Raw genomic sequence first — 23519 nt, 5'->3', positions numbered from 1 at the left:
AAAAATTGATTAATTTTTAGGGAGAAAAAATATCTTCAACAAATTTTAGAGAAAAAATTATACATTATAATGCTAAAAAAAATAATTATTTATTCCTACACATCACATGGGTCTGCGACTAGTTACTATAATAAACCACCCACAAAGTCATAAAAACCAACATCAAGAAACTACTTATAAGCACAGTAACCAGAATAAGAAAACACAAAAACACAATGATCCCTTGGAGAAAAGCCTAGTCACTGAGACTTAACAATGCCCCTAATATAATCTTGACTGCAAGTTGATTGATGGCCATGGTCTGCATCACATATTGATCTGAATAGCACTTGTGGCTCTGAGGAATCTGACTCATCCTCTTGGCAGTTTAAGATTTGACTTTGAAGCAAACAATCAGGCAAAAATGGAGGGGCGGGGTAAAAGAACATATTTAGGATTATAGGATGAGTTATCTTCAGATGTACTTCCCTGCCGGCATTAAACAAAGATATTTATATGAAGTCCAGACACAGGTACTCTCTTCCTCAAGATTTGCTTATGATGAATTACATTTATGCCAATGACAACAGGAATTTCCTTTACCTATAAAGAATTGATGAGAGCGGTCACCATTTATACTAAGCTCACTGTTAAAAGGTTGATGTCCTTTCAAATTCTATGCAAAAGACAAGGATATGATTTCAGTTTCATCAGATGTACACATGATTTTAATGGTTCATTGGCAATGAAAATATAAATTCTTTTTTGGGTGAATGCCGTTACCATAATTCAGAATTTAGATAAGAGGTAAAATTCAGTGAAACTTTCCAATGCAGTTCAAGAATATGACTAGTGGTTAAATAATCTACAATACAATGATGTGGACTCACACAATTTCTCGCACACCCAAGTAGAACTTTTCCTGGTTCCTGCCTCTGTAATAAAACACCAAGTCCCTGAATATTGTTCGTCACTTCCTCAAGTAGCTGTTGCTTCTTCTAGTAGAGAATGTCTTTCAAGAATTGCAATAGTCTCTTCCTTTGCACTGTACAAGGCAAAATATAGCAGAGTAAATATTCATGGGCTTATTAGCACTAGTAGGATTTACATGAAAATAGAACTTTAAATTAAGCATTCCTGTCAATCATACAAAAGTCTATAGTTCTGCAGAAACAGCAAATTCCAAGTGCAAAAACAAAAGAATATATTTGTATTTATAGATAGATCGATGAGAATTAATTCATACATATCCCGTTATAATCTTCAAAGTGTGCGTGATTGCTTAACAAATGAAACTTGAATTTCAGAATCGCTTAAACAATTTTTTGTTTTATTCTTGGTTTTTGAGCATAGGGCAATATACTTTCACTATACTCATACCAGAAAGCATCAAATTTAAAATTTAAAGAAAAAAATCCTTTTTAATATTACTATCTTTTAACCTATTTAAAATAATTAATGCAATGTTTGCAGAATGCATTCTTGAAATTATGAAAGGCATATGTAACAATCAACAGACTGCTTCTACTAAACAATGATTATCATGACTTTATTCAAAACATTCAAAAGCTATGGTTATAATATTTATTTTTCCTCCTTCTCTTCAATTCACAATATAGTAATATACTACCAACTCTTACCTTCCAGGTCTAATAATCTTGTACTTTCCTAGCCTGGTGAGGTCCACAATTGTTGAGCCTGCTCGACCAGATGGAAGCACACCACCATCATAAACAAAAGCACAGTGTTGCCACAGGTTCTCAAAATCTTTGATGCAGACACTACTTGGCTGCCCACTCAGATTTGCACTGGTAAGGGCCAGTGCACTTCCCAAACCACGAGCAATAGCCCTGATAAAGTTACAGTCAGGCACTCGGACTCCTATGCTATCCAATCCTGGGTTCAAAGACTTCTCAAGAATACTTGACTCTCCTGTAAAAGATTCAAATACCTACACTCAGACTACATCATAGTTCAACAATTAACAGCTGTAAGTACAAAGAGAATTATTCAACAACAGATCCTAAGCACTATAATCTCTTCCTTTTTCTGTGTAGACAGATGTCTGAGTCACAAACCTCGCCTTAATACAACAGTAACAGGCCCTGGCAGTAGAGAATCAAGCAAGCCCTGAGGCAAATAGTCCGTGACAGCAAAGCGCATTATATCTGATACATCCCCAACACATATTGCCAAAGGGCGTGTATGTTCACGTCCTTTAATCTTGTAAATCCGATTCACTGCTTCCATAGAACTGCAGACCACAAGAAATAAAGCATTAATATAAATCTTCCAAAGTGACAAATTCATTTACAGAATTGAGACTGCACTATTTTCCAAAACTGAGCAGTAAAATGAGTCTTACTTTTAAACTCAATGATTAAAAAACCAAAATAAGATGAGGCTTGATGGACTGAGAGTCCTATACTATATAAAATCATTCTTAAAAGTTAAAACGTCTTTTGTCACGACTTGAGAAAGCGCTAGTTACATCTGCCCTATACGGCCCTATACCCTAAAAAGGACTAATCGAGTTACATTTGGGGCTACTCAGCACACGTCTGCACAACACATTCATCCAATCCAATCCTGATTATCCAGGATATCACATCTTTTATGTCTATAGGCAACACAACCACCATGAAATTTCAGAATACACCTACCAAGTTTAACCTATTCTTAAAACTCAAAGACAAGAAATCATAAAGCAATACTAATGCATTGAGGATTTTCAACAAACAGGTGATAGGCAATCTATCAAAACGCATACCAGGCATCACAAGCGAACCCGTAAATTGTATCGGTAGGCACTACAATAACCTTCTCAGCTTTAAGTGCTTGAATTGCCTCCTTAGCGCAATCTTCAGTGGCAGGGCGAACCACCCCCAGCTTATTTTCAACACCCACATCGCAGTTTTCCAAACTCAGAGCCATTTTATTCGACAACCCCACTCTCACTCTCCTACTATGACACAATATTGGCACATGTGAGCCAAACTTGGAAGAACCTGGAAAACACAGCTTAATAAGTTCCATAGTTTTTGTTGCTGGGCCACAACTTGTAGTAGGTTTCTCATATGCAGATACAGAAAGCAAGTACAAAAAAAGAAAGAAAGACTCAAAAGGAGGTTGCTTTTTCTTTTTTTTTTTTTCTTTTTCTTAACAATTAAACAGAGTAGTAATAATGTTAAGAGAGAGTGAGAGTCAGTGACCTCGGAGAGGGAGAGAGAGTAAGTGAAAGGCACGAGCATTGAGAAGACGTAATCTTTGTGCTGTTGTTGGAACATTCATGTGGCGTTTGGTACGGGGAATCCACATTACTCCTGGCATCTAGATTCTCAGGAATGTGATTCCTAGGAATCACATTCCTAGGAATGTAGCTATTCCTATGTTTGGTTTTATTGGAAGATTCCCAGGAATGTGAGATGATAATGTTTGGTGTATTCCTAGGAATCTTAAATGAATTATTTGTTTTTCCCATTTTGTCCTTAGATTTGAATGTGAAGTACCAAGCCCATTAAAAAAAAATCTTCCTTTAAATAAATAATGAAAAAATATATATAAACTATTAATTAGTCCTTTAAAAAAATATCTTACTCTAAATAGATAGATAAAAAACATTATATAAACTATCAATTAGTAACACATTCATTAAAACTGTGATCTAACGTTTCAAAATGACAAGAATAATACAAAAATAACTATTAGCAGAGTTATTTATCCTGTTTATGTTGTTTTGGCGGGAAAAGATAAAGACAAGAGAGAAGATATTGATAATTTGTTTTATAGTTTATCTTAATTGCTTAAATGATAAGGAAAAAGGGTTAAAATTGTCAATTTATAAAAAATACAATTTCTTTTAAGTTTGGGAATGGATTCCCACTCGTTTTAAAGGGAATCCACATTCCTACGAGAGGGGTTTAAGGATTCCTCAAGATTCGATTCTAGCGTAATTTGCAACCAAACATGGGAATCTTTAAACATTCCTGGGAATCCTAAAACATTACCCCGTACCAAACGCCACCTCATCGTATTGGGTATTCGGTATTCCATTGAATGTGGAGTGAGTACGCAACTCCGCAATCTTCTGCGTTGACTATTTCTCTTTCTTTCTGTAAGTAGCCACTCTGTAGTAACATAGTCAGAGTCAAGAGTTTACTTATACTGGGGATTCCTTAAAAAAAAAAAACTAAAGGTAAGCTAAATTCCTAGTAAAAAGAAAAAACATGTGTTATAACTTCAAGGAAAAAAAAACTTCCATATGCACGTGCATGGGAAGACATATATATATGGCTTATGTTAAAATTGAATGCAATAGAGAGCACAAAAACTTTCACCCTATTTGATAACGGTGTTTTCTTTTTATGTATTGGAAGAGGGGCCAATTGTATTTCTCAACCTATGGCATGTAATCTTAGGCCTTACTGCTTCTATATAAACCCTATTAAGGTCATTGTAACAATACACAATGCTAAGATCAAGTTGTAGTTGTCGATGGGCTTTAGCCCGTGGACGTAGGTCGTCAAGGCGAACTGCATAACTCATGTGTGTTCTCTCTCTTCCTCTCTTGCTTCTAGTTGTTAGGTTTATTTGTTTTAGCTGTCAAAGTGTGAGTTTTGTTGTGTCTTAAAGTGATAATTGAAAATCAAGTTGAAGAAATGAAAAGTGTTTAAGAAAATATAGGTTTTTGCCTTGTAAATAGAAAGCTCAACTCCGATCTCATACCACCTCAATCGGTCAAGCCTTGAAAGCGATGTTTCGGTATGGACTCTAGCATTGATCCCATCTCGATTCGATAGGTGGAGTTTGCGCAAATCAACAATGCAAAAGACCTAATAACTTGTCTATTTTAAGCCCAATTTGTGTCCTACTTGTAGGGATAAAAAAAGGACATTATAAGTTGTTCCGAGAGAGGTTTTCTTAAGGAGTAAAGACTCCATCTGTATGGCTAGAGTTTTGTAATCACATTTCCCTCAATTTCACCATTCTGGAGAGTTTTAAGTAGATTTGAAGATTAATGGGTGGGTGAAATCTGAAGCTACAGTACCTACCATAAGGGGATATTTGCTCTCTAGCGTGATTATAGAAATTATTTCGTTAGTGGGCAAGGTTTTGAAAACATTTAAGAAAGTAACATCTCGAGCTTTGGAGGCTCGAGTTCTCATGGAGATCTGAGGAGAAAGAAGAAGAAGATCTAAAGAACCCAACCCACGAAGAATCTAAACATCTAAAGAACCCAACTCGAAGAATCTAAAGATCTGAAGAATCCAACCCACGGAGGAAGATCAAAGGACGAAGAAGAAGAATAGAACATGTGAATCTTATGGACTTGAGTTCCATCTTTGAACTCGAGTTTTAGAGCCTCAAAATACTAGTTTGCTACATAGTTTGCAAACATGACAACTATCTAAAATATTTAAAAAAATAAAGCTAAATACAAAAAATAAAATAAAATAATTCCCTGGCATAACTCTAACAGTACTCTTTCTCAAAATTAACACAACTAGGGTCTAAAACCCTAATTAATGTTCTTTCTCAATTCTCTACAATATTTCACTTTATTTTAGATTTCGACACGATAAATCACCAATTGTTCAAAAAACTTAAGCTCGAAGGACATAGAACCTCCTACTCTAATATCATAACAAATTACCAATTTTTCCAATAACTTAAGCTGTTAGAAAATAATGAATTCAATCACCTAACTATAATTCTATAATTTGTTTCAATCTACAATGAAATTCTAGGCGAATATTGTGGAGTTATATTTTTGCAATAATATACAAAAAATCCCACCAAAAAAAAAAAAAAAAAAAAAGAAGAAGAAGAAGCAGGCCGACACGTCTATTGTCCGTGGAGGCATTATTCAATCCATCTTCATTTCTAAAATCTTTTCCAACACTTGGCGTTCGGCCAGTCATTGCGAATTCACCACACACGCCTCACAGTTCTATATTGAAATAGGATTTGTGACTTGTCCAGCAAGGACTAATTTGTATTGTACTTGTCTCTGGGATTTTTTTTTTTTTAAAAATAATACGAATTGGAAGTTGAGAGATTTGAACCCATGATATCTTGTGCACCCTTCTTAACACTATGGTATCTTCGGGATAAAGAACATGCTATAATTCCTTAGCTCAAAATCCGTGCTAGTGTTATAACACATTGAATACAAAATCTTCTACAATATGGAAAAAGTACCTAATATTTTGGATGCATGCATCATCACACTCATGTTGTGAGTGTGATGTATCTGAAACACTGAATACCACCACCAAAAATACAAGCTCAAAACTTCTGGAATCTGCAAATGTACCCAAATAAACTGCAGCAGCAAAATACATATTGGATTCATTCTATTACTACCATCAGAAGCCTGTACAAACACGTCGTTGTGTTATAACTTAAGCAGATTAAGATATGTGTGAGATTCCCATTTCTACAAGTCATCAAATGCCTCAACTCAGGAATAACAAAATCAGCTGGAACCATTGCAGCTAGCTAAGCCATGTAATATTAACCCCCAATGAGATATTTTTTCAAACCCCACTAAAAGTTTCTGAATTTTGAACTTCAGTTTGGTGGCGGCGTTCAGGGGGGACTATCCGTGGTGAGTTTAACGATCTAGGGAATTGGCCTGGTCGAGTCATCACTTGTGAACCATTACGCTGCTCTAACTGGACCTGCCATCTTCTTCGCAATCTAAAAAACTCGACAAGGATGGAACTTCCACTCATTGCGACACCAAAACCAGCAAATGTTGCTAGCAGAATCGACAGGACTGCTTGCAAAGATACCTGTAGTCCACAAATCAATGCAAGCAATACATACAAATTTGTATTAGATTTGTTTTACTTGGAAAGTGCAATTCATTGCTGTTCTAATCATACATCAGTCTCCCATGACTAATCTACTGTGCTAAATCAAAGTGAAAAAGCGATGCTACAGTTACTAAAAAAAAAGAGCTACAAAAGTGTAACATATTGGCTGAAGCACCCATCTTTTGACCCATGGCATGCTTGGTTAGCTCATCTGGGATCTGAAGATTCACAAACTGGAAAAGAGCCATTTGTAGATCTGGTGATGGATACTATTAATTCAAACTATATTTCAAGGGAAAATGATTTGCCTACCTCAATCAGGATATGACTCTTATATTGGGACCATGACCAAAGTTCCACCCATAAAAATATAGTAGATACAAAGTTCAAACTAAGATTTGTAAAATCTTTTATTCAATCCTATATATGTAAACTTGATTCATGAACCATGATGTCCAAAAGGTTACCGGGTCATATAAGCCCTCCTTCAAGATAATCACCTAGGAAGTATGAACAGAGTATGGGTACAGGTACAACAAGGTGACAACATTTTTTGAAAAAATAAGACATGGGTATTGCGGGACACTTCTATTAAAGACTTATTAAATATATTTTTATTTTCTATATATTTTCAAGCATTTATTTTTCATATAATGTTAAATAATATCAATTTAAGAGCAATAATGGATAATAAAGTGAATTCATGACTGTTAAAGGGCGTTTAGAAATTAGAATACAAACCAAGAATAAGAATATTTATTAATTTCCAAACTCACTGTTACTATTAGAGCATGGATGTTCTATTTGTTTTGTGATAGGGTAATTTGATTCCTCTTGTTCCCATGTCTCACAATTTATTTTTTTTAAAAGGACATGACTGGGGCACGCATGCAGAAGTTTCTCAGGCATGTCTCGTGTCCGACACAGGTACGACACCCTAAATGAAGTGTCTGTGCTTCATAGATAATTACTGAACCATAACCCTAGATTTCTTGGATCAATTAGCTCTATTGTAGTTCCAAGCAACTAAGCAAGCAATGAAAATATAAGAAGAAGAAAGGCTCTTACCACAGAGTAAAATATATGTGCAAAGAGAACAACCAGAGCAAACTGAACCGATGCATAGACCCAGACAAATCTTCTCTTCACTGAATACAAGGGTTCAAAAGGTGAGGGTTAGTAAAATCGTAAGGAACAGACAATTGGTCCAACATAATTTCATAGGTGAGTGCCATTCACAGTCATTATTGCACCAACATTTACTAGGACATTTTACACTTAATCAAAGGTTTGATGTTTTTGATGTTTATTATGGAATTATTGATTACAGTTGCCTTGGGTGTGTCTGTGTCTTCTAATTAATCTTGTTTCTTAATGTATTCGGTATTCCACTGGTCCACACGTCCAATTTGCAACAAATAGTTCCTCAGATAATATCCCTACAAAAGATTCATCAATCTTTACATTATTTCTTATTCATTAAGGATCTTTGATAGCGTACCCATGGTTGATGAGGTCATGGATGAGAGTAGACCTAGCACACAGGAAAATGGAAGCGATATAGCGATTGCACCAGTACCCATATTCCCAACCTGCACACAAACAGATACATTACCAAGGATGTATAACAGCAAAATTTGATAGATCTCGACGTGAAACTGCTAATATTACCAGGAGCTGCTCAAGGAAACAAAAGTAGGCCAGCATGCCGATAATGACGAGCACTGGTACCTCCTGCCAAACCCTAACAAAATTTTAAGTAATAAAATTCATGACTATTTCATTATAGAGATTATAATACAATAAGAAAAACTTGGACAATATTGAAATTTGATTGGATTTTATACTGGGCAAAACTCAAAGTACTCATGATTTTCCTCAAAGTTATAATACATTTAAGAATAGAAGAATCATGGAAATGAAGTGTTCAAGAGATAGTAATAATGGATGACTGCATCTTATCTCAACAAAAATCAGAAACTTGATAGTGGATAAGAGGCTTACATTGCTCAAGCCTCGAGAAGTTTCAACAGAAAGTTAATAGCTTGAGATTCATGAATCTCAAGTCAGTGTGCAAGTTCAATACTAAATTAATGTAGGATAAATGATGAATTATGTCCTTGGCCCCAATGTCTGGATATGGCCTGAGGCAGAGAAAAGGTAGAACTCAAACCTGAGGGACTGGTATGGTGTTGAGACAAAGGCTTCAATGGCCATAAACATTTCCTCAGCTAAGTGGAAGCAAAATGCTTTTCTTATGGATGATTTTAAATAGAAATAGAGAATCAAGTAACTAGATATCGTTATAATCCCACTCTTCTATTGGATCATCTGAAAAGTGGGTTGTTTTGAATACATTCGAACAGAAAAGCCAACTTAGATGTTATGGACCAAATTCGATTTTATACAGTATTACTACAGGATCCAGAGATGGGTGTCTAGAGAGATTAAATTAATCAACTATACCCAATTTTAGTTGCATGGTTCTTATAGAGGATTTTTAAAAGGAATATACAGGATACCACCTGCACAACTGGAAAAGATGTACTGAATTCAAAAAAGGGTGGAAAAACTAAAAACTCTTCTGGTGAGCAAAGAGGCTAGCTAAATGAGGATTATATCTTGTTTTAATTATGCAATAATTTACCAGTACAACAGCATTGTTGGGACAAGAGTCTTACATAGGCCCATCAGTGGCCAGAAATGAGCCATTAAAGGAAGTCATGAATTCCCAAATTACAATTGTTAGCTAGTTCAAGTTGAAGGTTTAGGTTTCCTTTGAAGCAAACCTTACTCTTATTGTTTCTCTTAACTAAACTGGATAAAAGTAAGAAGAAAATAGTTCAGAAAATTAATGCACCACTCACAAAACAATCCAATACTCAAGACATAAACCCGTAACAATGAGGCACAATAAGAGAGCCTACAGTGCTCTGAGAAGAATAAGAGAAATAAAAGAAACAGGCCATAGACATTTTGAAATATTTAAGGGACTCTAATAACTTGGCTGGCTGGCTCCTTAGATTTTAGAACAAATTGGGGTTAGGTGTGGCTTCCACAGGATTCCATATTTTATCTTGATCTCCCATATTTTCTTAGCAATAAGCAATCAATGAAGCACAGTTACAAGTTCAGGAGTTAAATTATATTCACTTACCTGTATCCAGTAGCATCTTCTAGTGCTCTACTTGCTCCTGTATTTCGAGTTCGCATACTTTGAATACGTAAAAGAGTGACAGGTAAATTCCGAACATCTTGCTTGCACACATCACAGGTCTTGTTACCCTTGATGCTGAACCATTTTACAGCACATTCTTGGTGGGCGAGAGCAAGTTCACCTTTGCAGCTGCACTCCATCTTGAGAGTCTCACCTCCTTCACACAGTTCAACCAGACAAATTCTACAGACAGCCTCTTCTTCAGCTATGTCTTCACCATCATCATCATTGTTATCTGACCATGAGATTACAATAAGATATCCGCTGATAACTTCAAGGAACAGATTTTATAATATGCAAACAATGAAAATTTTAAAATAATAGCATTCAGTTAAAAAACCATTGAAAAGGAGGAGAAGATAGAATATTTCTATACGCCTCTTGAAAATCAGCAATATTATGCATATACACCATAAGCTGTAAGTTAGTGAATAGTGAACTTGTCCCATTTTTAAGAAAAAATGAGGAAAAACTAGGCCTTGTTTTTAAGAACTTGTCCCATTTTGATTTCTCAATTTATTTTCTATCATATAAATTAGAGCTATCAAACATAAAATCCAATTAAATTCTGATATTCATGAATGCAATCATGAGTGCTCAAAAAAATTAACACAATGAAACTACCAGCATCCTTGGTGGGAGAAGTATTTGACATTGCATCTACATCCTTCACTCGAGGTGTAGAAGGAATTACACGGAAAAATGAATCCATCCTCCTAATGCTTCTCTCTTTGTTGTTTATAGGGACTGAAAGAGAGCGAGATATCTGCACTCGTACTCCTTTTCTCTGCAAATGGAAATAAAAAATAAAGCTATGGATGCTAAGATCCTTGTACGAATGTCACCATGATGTTAAGACTTCAAAAAATATAAAATCTTAAGTGTTGGAAAAAGAAAGGGAAAGCTAACTCAAAGTTAGCACAGGCAACTTCGGATGTGATTGACTTATTCTTGTAATGCCTGCTCAGTGCATATGCCACATTGAAAATATTTAACTATAAATTAATTTCCTTGTCCCTAAGCATTGCAAACAAAGAAATTTACTACATGTCCAGAGAAGCTGTGCCCCTAATGTTTAGTACCATGTGTTGGTTCATAGAAGTCTGATCAATCAACTAGATTAAGCATTCCGAAGACACTAATCATGAAAAACTTACACTCGAATTTATAGGTCCAGCTCCACCTACGCTTCCAATATGCACAGATTCCAAGTTTGAATGTGCAATTGGAGTTACAGGTAGTGATGATGTTCTCTTCACCCTAGGAGTGAAAATTTTTGTAAGAGAATATGACCTTGAGATCGAAGGCTTTTCTTGTGCCCCTGTAGATGAAGCTTCAGAAGCTAGGTTGGTGGCCTTCTCAACATCTGAGGAAGTTCGATACATGAAGCTTAATTTTGGTAAAAGATTTCTTATGGATGATTTGCCTCTAGTTGAGGAGGGCCCTGGAGACCCAGTAATTCTTTCATCAGAATAACCAGGTGTTGGCAGAAAATTAACTTTCTTGGGAGTGGGAGTTGGTGTTGAGGATATCTTTATTCCAACAAAATCCTGAGAGGGCTCTCCTGATGTTCTGGAGGGTATCTCTAGGAAGAGATTTCGCCTCTTCCAATGATGAACATGTGGGGTTTCTTCAGTTATTCCCATTGAGTCTTCAGCCTGAAATAGAACAAGGAGAGATTGGAAATGTTCATGATGGGCATATAAAGTGAAATAAGTTTTTACTTGCTCTTAACAACCTAGCAAAGAAGAAAACTAATTTTTTGGGATATTTTAGATTGCTGGTCTTTTAAAGCTTTGTAGGGATTTCAGTTAACATGTTGATTTCACTAAACTCACTTAACTAGCTACCCTACAAAGCCTTAATAGACAATCACCTAAAAATATGCCAGAATTCATTGAAATTATATAAATACATATATTCTCAACTCCACTATCAAGTAGTAAAGGAAATTAAATGATATCAGCTATGGATCCTCATCAACTAATCAAGAATGACCACATGAATTCTTCTTCTCATTCTATCCAATCATACTCTATGTTGATTCCCTATTTCGCATATCCTTCGCTACCTCTACTCCATCCACTTGTTGTAAATCACACTTTCTCACTAGTGCATTAATTAGTCTCTGTTGCACAGGAAAACTATCTTAGGTGATTCTCCCTCATCTTAAGATATGAGTACAAATATAAATATATATATATATATATATAATATTTTAAAAGGAACATAAATTTAGAAGCCTAATAGTTCTTCAAAATCCTCTATTAAAAAATAATAATAATAATAAATAAATAATTTTTTTTTTAGGAAAGGAAAAGGGGATCACGCACATTTTAAAGGAATAAATTTATTGAATTCCATTAAAAACCCAATGGATTGATTTCATCTCCATAGGGCATCAAAACACCCACTTAGTAACATTACCAATAAAAGTCCCAAACCTATAGCCACTTAAGTTTAAGTCACTTATCAACAATCACATGCAGCACTTTTTTATATTTAAACAAACTTTTCGAGCTGCAAATACAGTGAAAATAAAAAATTGCCAGAGGTTGGCTAGCAACAGAATGAATTCTGCCATCATCAAAAAATGGCAATGTATTCACTGCACAAGATAGCATTTTCCTGGTTGACCTTCCATGGTCCACAGCAAATAATCTCATCATCATTCAACTACCTTATTCTTCTTGACTTAGCTGAAACCGGAAAATGATCAACTAATGTGTGAAATCAGTCTAAAATAAAAAGGCCTTACTAATTTGAAAGATATATTAGTGCATAGATATTTTTACAAGCAAGCAAAAGTTTATTTTAACAAATGAAAACGTGCTAGTGGGCTTATATTAAAGTGGTAAAACGGTAACCGCTGAGGCCAGAGCACTTGATTTCTACACTTATATGTACAGTTTTTGGTCCTGTCGCCCTTATAGCTGCAATTAGCTATTTGTTTTATTGTTTTCTATTATAAGAAAAAAGGATTTATATCCCTTAAACTTCTTCTTCTTCTTTTTCTCTAAAAAAAATTTCTGAACAAAAGATTAAACTTTGGAGGTGGGAGCACTGGGAGGTATATGTTAGTTAATTTCGACATGATCAGCTGGTTTTGATGGATCTTTTCTTATTTGAACTTTGCTAATCTGGAGCAGGATTTCAAATTTCCAACCATGGGTTTAGTGTGTTAATTATACACACTGCATATCATACCATTATTAGTGCAAAATTCGATTGCCTTTAAGAGAAAATATAAATAACCAGACACCTGCTTAAACTAAGTTCCATATCTGCAGTTAACTGAATTGGATTCCGTAGTAGTAGTTCACATATGTAGTGTGTGACAACCAAAATTCTAACATCAGAAATTGAAGAGAAACAGTTCATTATCAGGAAATGATATTCCCCAAAACACAAATAGTTGAATCTTGAAGAAAAATCAAAATCAAAACTTTAAGGCAAACAATGATAATATTCATCCAAAACTTTTAAATTTTGGCTCGCAGATAATAAGGTAGAAAGTTTCACATGGAAGGACTCCTCTGCTGCATATTGGGAAAGGAAGATTTTAAAGAAATAGTGAAACACACACAAAAGCATAGCAGAAACGAAGAAAGGAAGTACCTTGTGAACTGGGATAACAATTGTCGCTTCACATGAACCAACGGCATGGCCTTCCTCAGCTACAGGCTTCTGGTCCTCTGTTCCCATTTTGTCATAAAAAAGCTAAGAACACTGCCAACAAAACAAACCCCACTACCCCAAATCCCAAATGCCCACCAAACCTTGTACCAGACAAGATTATATAAACAGTGCAAAGAAACAAAAAAGCGTATCCCAACTCCCCCCTCAAGCACAATGAAGTTTTGTTTTAGTAAGTACCACTCCAAGACACACAGAAAGAGAGAGAGAGAGAGAGAAGAAACAGTAGTTCCTTGAGATGTGGGGAAGAGAAATGAGAAAGTGGGTGTCACACATTTATGGCAAAAGGTGGTGGGAAGTCTGGCCTACTAGCAAGCAGTGCCACTCCCCACTTAATTCCCAGACACCAGTGCGCGCGGACTCGAAATTTCAACACTAAACACACCATGTGATTCATCACTGCCTTATTTGATATTTTTCTTCTTTTTTCTATCTTTGACTCTGTTGACTATGTCATCCCAATTTCTCACGATAAAACGAACCCTCAACTCAGCAAATAGTAATACAACCGCCAATAACTACTGCTCCACGCAACAGCTCCAGGGAAAATGTTATTTTAAGGACATTGACTATATAGTATATATACCCGCTACATTTTTAATATATCTCACTCTCGCAAATGCATTGCAACTATCACAATTGCTAGCGTTGGTCTAAAAGCAACAGCAAGTTATTAACTTATTTTTGTAAAAATTATTGTGTATAAACTTTTTTTTGATAATAATTATTGTGCATAAACTATTACTCATAGTATATATGGTCTTAATATATTGAATATTTATTTGTAAACGTTTGCATAGTTAATTACACATTCAGCTAAAAAGAATAGTTAATTACACACGCCATTTGTATGTTGTTGAAGCTGTCTCTCAAGCATATATAGCACAAAACGGTTACACATGATTTGTTGTTGTAGTAATTTTTAGCATTTGCCAAATCATGCATACAGTGACACATTGAAGTAAAGATGTCCATAGGTCAGTATGGGTCAGGTTTATACCCAACTCGAACTAGACTTGATCACTTTGGGTTTCCAAGATCTGGACCCACCACCGTCTAGAAAGAGGGGTTGAATCAGGCAAGTTAGGTCTTTTCAGGTAGTGGTTTGTTGTCTATCGGAGTCGAAGAAGAGAGATTAAGCCAAAACTGGCTAGATTTCTCGCTACATCTATCAAGATATTAACTAGATCTAACCAAATCTACCCATATATAACTTGGAAAAAGGCTTGTACAAGCGGAGAACGACGAGATTTAATGGTGGAGACAAGTTGAATTGGTTGGTTTTCATACAACAACCCACCAACCGACCTACCAGTATCAGTTTCTGGAGATCAGTTGAGTTGGCTCAAATGGTTTGGGCAAGTAATTTGGGCCCACAATTTGGTTGGACCCCCTAATATTGAACCAATGAAAGGCTAAACGTTTGAATAGTTAATTACACACATCATTTGTATGTTATCGATGCTATCTCTCAAGCATATACAGCATAAAAAGGGTTATGCATGATTTGTTGTTATTGTAATTCTTAACAATTGTCAAACTACTCAAACAGTCAACACATTGAACTACTACTGTCCACGGGTCAATTAAGGCCAAGTTTATACCTAACTCGAACTAAACTTAATCACTTTGGGTTCCCAAGATTTGAACCCGCCACCAATCAAAAAAAGGAGTCGAATCGGGTAAGTCAGGTCTTCTCAAGTAGCAGTCGGTTGTCATTTAGAGTTGGAGAAGAGAGATTAGGCCAAAACTAGTTGGATTTGGTAAGATCTCGTTAGATCTGTCAAGATCTCAACTACATCTGATCTGATCTACCCATATTTGACCAAAAAAGAGGCTTGTACCAACAAAGAATGGCGAGATTCGAATCATTCGATGGTGGAAAATTAGTCAAGTTGGTTGGTAGAGATTCGTTGGGTCGGCCTAAACGATTTGGACAAGTGGGTCGGGCCCATAATTTGGTTGAACACCCTAACATTGAACCAAGGAAAGGCTAAATACCAGTCCACGCTACTTCTTTCAAATCAAAACTTTTTGAACTGAACATTAATGCTTGACAAATTGTGTGTACAATTGTGTACAATAACTAGTATGAAATAAACATGGCCCTTTATTGAAGAAATATCTGAAGGGTGAAAATACTAGATGAATTCATACCCTTTGACCTAACTAAATGCCCGGGGCTAAGGGTGATGCATCATCAAATGAGCATAAGGAATTAATGAGTGAGAGTATGGTGGTTATGTTCATTCTTTTCTAAAAAAACAAAATACGGCGGTTCGTTGGTTGAGTAATTAAATGAAAAGAAACAAATGCGCATTTAATAACTCTGTATAGGATAAGCTATTGAAATTGAAAGTTTGCTTGCTGTGTACGAAAACCAAAATTAGAAATTGACCGACCAACCTTCAAATAATCTTTTTCTTTTGCCAATTTTAACTGTAAAGAAGCAAAGGAAGCATTCCACTAATAATTAAATTTCACTATGTTGTGGGTATGGATTTCAACGGATACCGCCTCTACCGGTGCTACCCGCACGGGAACACCGACACCCTAGAAAATGCCACACTCACCAATAAACTAATAAAAGATCTATATACACACAAAATTTGATAATTGCTTAATATTGGTTAATAATTTATTTAAAAAAAATTTTTATAAGAGAAAAAAAAATTAATGTTTTAATAGTTTTTTTCATTTCCTATAAAAGTGGTGTTAAAACTTTCCTAAAATGGATTGTTAACCAATACTCTAAGAGCACTCGTTAGCATGACCCATATAATATTAGTTAATTTGTAGCTAAAAAAAATAAAAGTCACCTTAACGGATACCCATAGAGCAATTGTTAATAAAAATATAATAAGAAAGTTTTGACATCACTTTCATGGAAAATATAAAAAGCTGTCAACAATATTTATTATTTTATCATTCTTCCAATAAAATATTTTTAAAAATAGCTCATAAATCAATATCAATAATAAGTTTAAATGATAACCGGTTAAAACTTGTTAATTCAGCTATCGTAAACAATGTTTTGATTTTTTTTTTTATTTGTTGCTAATATAACATTGCTTTATAACTTGTTAAAATTTGTCCAATTAGCTATCATAAATAATGTTTTGAATTTTTTTTAATAATGTAAGATTGCTTTATATATATAATGTTAGGAAACAACAACATAAACGCAAATTATTAAAAAAGTAATTAAATAAATAAAAGAGAAATGTTATATTCATAATATTTTCTTAATAAATTTTAAGTGACATATTGTTAGTTGTTATCTGTTATTATTGGTGAGAAAAAAAAATTTAAGTGATGAATTTATATTAAAACTAATAACCATATGCTACTTAAAATTTGTTATGAAAATGTTATAAAATTGTAAGATCGAGGAACTTGAATCAAGGAAACTCATTTAGTGTGACTCTCATTTTGTTTTTTTTCAATGAAAATGACTCGCATTTAGTTAGGGCATGCTTTTTATGCAACTTTATACAGGCCTATGCAATTTGAAACTTATCTGAAACAGTTAAATGTAACAGTACATCTCATGTGATGAGTCTGGACCAATGATAGAAGATTAGTTTTTATTTTATTTTTTAAAATCAAAGAAGAATAGTATTGAGAACTCCCACTTTTTTTCTTTTTTTCTTTTCTTAATTTGTTCAAATTATAAGTTATGAACAGATTAAATTATTTTTCATATAGAATTATAGACCAACCGTTAACATTAACTTTATCATATATTAATTCATGCAACTTCTCTAGAAATCATTGAGCTATTTGACCAACAATGGTGGGAAAAAAAAATTAAGAAAAAAAAACTTATAGCTGAATCTGAGATACCCATTATCTAGTTCTCGTTGGGAATTGCTCATCTCGCAATAAAAAATAAAAAACAAAAAAATGGAAAAAGAAGTTGTGGCGTGAGTTATTGTACAACCTGTGGCGGTGGATGGCTAATCATGATTAACGTGTCAAAAAATCACATCATGGGCACTAAACAAAGCCCGCCTCTTTTGATTTGATTTGATTTGAGAGTCTCTTTGTAGCATTATCGAAAAGTTAGAACTGTAGGAGGGAAGCAGAAAAAGAGAATTTGCAAAGCGTAGTGGTGGGGGCACGGAGAATATGAAGACATATTAAATTGATCAATAATCACCCTTCAAACGAAATTATCTACTGCAGCTAAGATTCATGATTCATTCAACTCTGTACCCTTTACGTTTTAATCATGGAGTTAAGCTTGCATCAGTCAATTGGAGACTATTGGAGACGTTAGGACGTCAACAGTATTCAATGCATTAGGACACTGAATCAAAACTATGTTCTTAATTATGATATCAAATACTTGCTAATATTTGCATTAATCTCTTTCTTTTGTGCTCCTTATTGACTTTAGTACAGTGAGAGATTTGTTTGATTATTATATCACATTGCTCTTTTTCTTTTTCTTCTTTATGTCATGTATGCATATATGCTTCATATTTTATATATCACATTATCAATCATTTTTTATAGATTGGTGCAACTGATGCAAATTCTGAGTCCAGATGCCCCATATAATTTCTATTTCAAAATGTGCACTGAGATGCTTTGAACAATTGTGCTAGCGAGATGCTTCAAACTTTTCGAAAAAACTACAAAATCAAAATGTATGCATTATAATTATATATATATATATATATATATGTATGTTTGTTCTTTTTAATTGCAAACCACTTGTATTCATTAATGAAACAAAAGTTTGTTAACAAAAAAATATATTGAAAGAAAGTTTCAATGGCAATGATAGGACGTATATTTTCTTATTATTTTATAATTATTCCTTTTTGTGGGGGGCCAAAAGTAGCCATGCTCTTTCTGAAAATTAAAAAAAAAAAGTAGTCATGCTGATGCAGTAGGTTTGAATTTGCAAAAGGCTAAAGCTGAAGCTTCGATTTTTTAGTTTATTTCATTTAAAAGGAGGTCAGGATTCGATCAAAGAAAATCTTGACGGTCAAGGATTTTTTAGAATTTTTGTATTGAATTTTTTTATGTTTTGAGTTTGTTTAATAGTGTTTAAATGTTTAAGTTTAACTGCCTTTTGCTTTTCCAAAAGATGCTAGCGACATCTGGTTTGATGAGGCCTCAAGCCCCTTGGTTTCAATAATTGGTTGTTTGCAACTTGCAAGGTTAAGATACAGGATTGATGGGTTACAATGCTGCATTTATCGAAAATAATTATGTTGAATAATACTCTATCCCATAAAATTTGATATTTTATTTCACTAATTGGTATTTTTTGTGTTTTCAACATAGACATATAAGTATAAAAATTATTGACTTATTAAAAAACGGAAAATGCTAACGAATGCCCTTAGAGTATTGGTTAATAATCTATTTAAAAAAAGTTTTTATGGGAAAAGAAAATAAAGCAATTAATATTTTGATAATTTTTTTCATTTCTTATAAAAGTGGTGTCAAAACTTTCTTAAAATGGATTGTTAACCAATGCCCTAAGGGCATTCGTTAGCATGACCCTTAAAAAAAAAGGGTTTTCTACATGTGGTTAAAATCTACGAATTCTATCTATATTTAAAGGGTCATGCTAACGAATGCCCTTAAAGCATTAGTTAACAATCCATTTTAGGAAAGTTTTAATACCACTTCTATGGGAAATGAAAATAGTTGTCAAAATATTAATTGCTTTATTTTATTTTCCCATAAAAACTTTCTTTAAATGGATTATTAACCAATGTCCTTAGAGTATTTGTTAGCATTTCTCATATTTAAATATGTCGAATAAGAATATATTACCTAGCGGCCTCAAATTATTGATCATTTATTATATTCTAGAACATTCCAAATTATATTCATCTTTAAAAAGTTAATGACTAAATCTCTCAATTCAATACCATTATTTCACTAGAGATGAAATTAATAAGAGTTGTTTTGAAAAAAAGTATTTGAAAAAGGAAAAAAATTCAATCTATGACATCTACTCTTAATAATAGTTTTTTATTATTGGATCAAGTCACCAATTGACTTTTGATGTAAGCAATGATTAAAAAAAGTATATTTTAAAATCTCTTAATTCAATACCTTTATGAAAAAAAAAAATGTATATCTTAAAAAGTTGATTTTTCTAAACAAAATCAACAATATAAAATTTATATAGTACTAGATTGTTTCATAACTCAAGAGGGAGTAAGAGAGTTATGGGTTCAGAAGTGGAGAGAGAGAGAGAGATAATAAATAAATAAAATAATGATAATTTTTTGGCTCGCTAAATTCTACATTTTTAAGGACCCTCTTATAGATTTTAGAAGAAATTACTCTCAATTAATAAGTGATAAATTAAAAGAACAAAAGTTATCTCCCTATTCTAGGTGGTATAGTCTGGAGTCTGGTGGGTTTTACAATTTATAATGCGTCAATTTTTTTATAAATTTAAGAAGGGTTCCAAGTGCATAGGGAAAATTGACGTCACTGTAAAGATAATCAATAACTCGGTGGGATAAATAAAAGAGGGTAAAGGAATACATTATACCCATTTATTTTTAGAAATTTTTTTTCATAAAATTTCAAAATTTTTTTTAAAAAAATGATAAAATATTGTGTACACACATTAACAAAATCTGGTATAAAAACTGTGACTTTTGGTCCTTGACACTTGACAGTACCGGGTACGGTCGGAGAGAGAGAAAAATGCGATTCTGACTTTGGATTTTTTTTTTGATAAAAAAAATCAGAATTAAAAAATATAAAATTTGAAGAAAAAAATTAGTACTTAATAAAATCAACTAAAAATAGTTAGCCAAATAAACCTACTGTGAGGACCATGTTCAACGGGAAACAGAGAATTTAAGGGGACAAAGGATAGAATACTCAAAATTAGAACAATTTTCGGGAAGATAATGTTAACCTCAATGATTTTTTATTTTATTTTTGTTTATATATATATATATATATATATATATATAACTTTCCTTTTTATCAATGTAAACAAATTAGTATCCTTCATCTCAAGTGTTTGCACGACTAAATGCAGAGAACGAGGTAACCTTAAAATCTTATTATCCCTTCTAATAAAAATAATCATGTTTTTGCCTAAAATGAAAAATAAATCCAACTCTAATTTTTTTTGTTTTAGACAAATTACATTATTGGTCTTTAACCTTTAATTTAGAAGCAACTTTAACCCGAACCTGAACTTCAATGTGACTGCTTTTAGTTCGTAGTACTTCGCAGTAAAATTTAAAATCTTCACTTTTAATCCTTAACAAAAATTTAAAATAATTGCTTGCTTTTTTTTCGTACTTCGTAGTAATATTTAAAATCTTCACTTTTAATCCTTAACAATTTTAAAATGATTGCTTTATTCATTTCTTAATATAACTAACGAAGTGATAATATTTTTTTTTTTTAGATAAGTGTTACATCCACAATATTTATACAATAAATCACATGTGCTTAGTTGTTATTAATTCAAATTTGAACTTAACACTGAGATTACTTTTTTGCCTTAACAATAATAATCAGCAACAACTTGTCACCTATGATTTATTGTGAAAATATTATAGACATAGTATTTCTCTTTTTGTTTATACAATATCAAAATTCTACTCTAACTATCTAAGTATATAGGTGTGTAAAACATCCTTTTAGAGATTTGGACTCCACCCTTTATACTTGTGTAATGAAGTGGTAACATAATAGCCTTAAGTTTGACCAAGAAATAAAACCAATTATTCAGCAAAAATTTTTTTTTTTAAATAAAACAATAACTTTAGGTGACGTTTGGTACGGGGTAATGTTTTAGGATTCTCAGAAATGTTTAAAGATTCCCATGTTTGGTTGCAAATTACGCTAGGGAATCAGATGCCAGAGGAATCCTTAAACCCCTCTCAGTAGGAATGTGGATTCCCTTTAAAACAGGTGGGAATCCAGATTCCCAAACTTAAAAGAAATTGTATTTTTTATAAATTGACAATTTTAACCATTTTTCCTTATCATTTAAGCAATTAAGATAAACTATAAAACAAATTATCAATATCTTCTCTCTTGTCTTTATCTTTTCCCGCCAAAACAACATAAACAGGATAAATAACTCTGCTAATAGTTATTTTTGTATTATTCTTGTCATTTTGAAATGTTAGATCACAGTTTTAATGAATATGTTGCTAATTGATAGTTTATATAATGTTTTTTATCTATCTATTTAGAGTAAGATATTTTTTTAAAGGACTAATTAATAGTTTATATATATTTTTTCATTATTTATTTAAAGGAAGATTTTTTTTTTATAATGGGCTTGGTACTTCACATTCAAATCTAAGGACAAAATAGGAAAAACAAATAATTCATTTAAGATTCCTAGGAATACACCAAACATTATCATCTCACATTCCTGAGAATCTCCCAATAAAACCAAACATAGGAATAGCTACATTCCTAGGAATGTGATTTCTAAGAATCACATTCCTGGGAATCTAGATGCCAGGAGTAATGTGGATTCCCCGTACCAAACGCCACATTAAGGTATCATTTGGATTGCGCGCCTCTCACTTCCACGTCTTGCGTTTTTTTTTAGCTCAACGCCTTTTGTACTGTTTATGAAATATAAATAGGCAAATAAACAATAACTCACATGTAAACAGTAACTTTTTTGTTGTATTCAATTTTCAATTTTTAATTTTTAGTAAAATAAATAGTATTCAAACGCAGTTTCAATTAGAGATCCGTTAATGGTTAATTTAGAACAATATATTTTAAAATTTTTTTGAAATATAAATTTTGGGTAAGATAGGGAAAGAGTCGGTTCAGACATTTTCAACATTTTGAAGTGGCACAATTGTGACCATTCAAATAAAAGGAATGATTTGAGAATTTGAGATTTAAAAGAAGTACACAATTCCTGTCTTTTAATAATGCACGCATCCAATAGGAACTGCTCGCATGTCCCGTGTCGGCTAGGGATCTAAAAAGAAGAGAAAGCAAAGGATAACACTCAGAGAGAGTGAAAGCAGAGGATGAGATTGAACTTATTAACGGCTTAAAGTGTGAGTGACATGGTCCATACCAATGCATTTGGTCTTGGCGGTTAAGGTAGGCATGGGGATTTTTTTCGTTATTGAAGGAAGCGCAAACCTAAAAGGTGCAATAAATGTAGGCAGGTCAAAAGCATTCAATATCAAAGCCAGACCAACTTTTATATTTGAAAAATAAAGCATAGTCTGGCCTAGATATAGAGAAAGGTGTTGATTGACAACATTCTTTCCAGTTCCAGGTACTATTTTGCTTGACAGGCCTAGCATTACCTGTCTCCACTACCATTGAAATGGAAAGAAACCCATAAAGCTTTAGTTGATATTCAGCCAAAGCAGCAAATTGCAATATCGGGTAAGAAACAGGTCACACCACCAAAAAATGATAAAAATTATTGTCATTGCTTGGTCTAAATACTTTAATGAGCACTATATAAATAATTAACACTAATATTCGTGGCTTCAAACCCACCAGGTGTGTGTAAACTTAAGGATAAAATTTATATTACTAATATTCTACTAGTATCTTCAAAAGTGCCTCTCAAAAAAAAAAAAAAAAACTTCAATTTTGAACTTTGCAAAAAAAAAAAAAAAAAGGTGCAGTAACACTCCTGTGGGCTTGTGGCAGTGGGCAGTGGCAGTATGTATCACATGACATGCAAATCTTATCAAGTGACCAAACGTCACTACCAAAATCCACCCAGTCCTCTTGAATGATGGTGGGGGGAATCCAAAAAATTACATTATCAAGGTCCACTAAAGATTGTGTATGTCCCA

The 23519-nt window shown here is 33.4% G+C and overlaps 2 protein-coding genes across 2 annotated transcripts; both read right to left on the bottom strand.

Moving 5' to 3' along the window:
* Positions 1-758: 758 nt before the first annotated feature.
* LOC142607112 (uncharacterized) lies at positions 759-4132 on the bottom strand. Its single transcript, XM_075778535.1, has 6 exons — positions 4009-4132; positions 3192-3270; positions 2750-2987; positions 2058-2233; positions 1620-1911; positions 759-1024 (listed from the first exon to the last, which is right to left on the bottom strand). Exons 1-6 carry the CDS (start codon positions 4030-4032, stop codon positions 958-960), a joined length of 876 nt encoding a protein of 291 aa, XP_075634650.1. The 5' UTR covers positions 4033-4132; the 3' UTR covers positions 759-957.
* A 2173-nt stretch (positions 4133-6305) lies between these two features.
* LOC142607912 (uncharacterized) lies at positions 6306-13953 on the bottom strand. Its single transcript, XM_075779581.1, has 8 exons — positions 13636-13953; positions 11175-11675; positions 10642-10804; positions 9958-10252; positions 8472-8544; positions 8302-8392; positions 7869-7948; positions 6306-6776 (listed from the first exon to the last, which is right to left on the bottom strand). The coding sequence occupies exons 1-8, from the start codon at positions 13720-13722 to the stop codon at positions 6519-6521; spliced, it is 1548 nt and encodes a 515-aa protein (XP_075635696.1). The 5' UTR covers positions 13723-13953; the 3' UTR covers positions 6306-6518.
* Between the last annotated feature and the right edge of the window lie 9566 nt (positions 13954-23519).

Source organism: Castanea sativa, chromosome 8, assembly GCF_040712315.1.
Source record: "Castanea sativa cultivar Marrone di Chiusa Pesio chromosome 8, ASM4071231v1".
In the NCBI taxonomy this organism is placed as follows: Eukaryota; Viridiplantae; Streptophyta; class Magnoliopsida; order Fagales; family Fagaceae; genus Castanea; species Castanea sativa.
The sequence above is the reverse complement of the archived record's forward strand: the minus strand, read 5'-3'. Positions and strand labels throughout refer to the sequence as shown.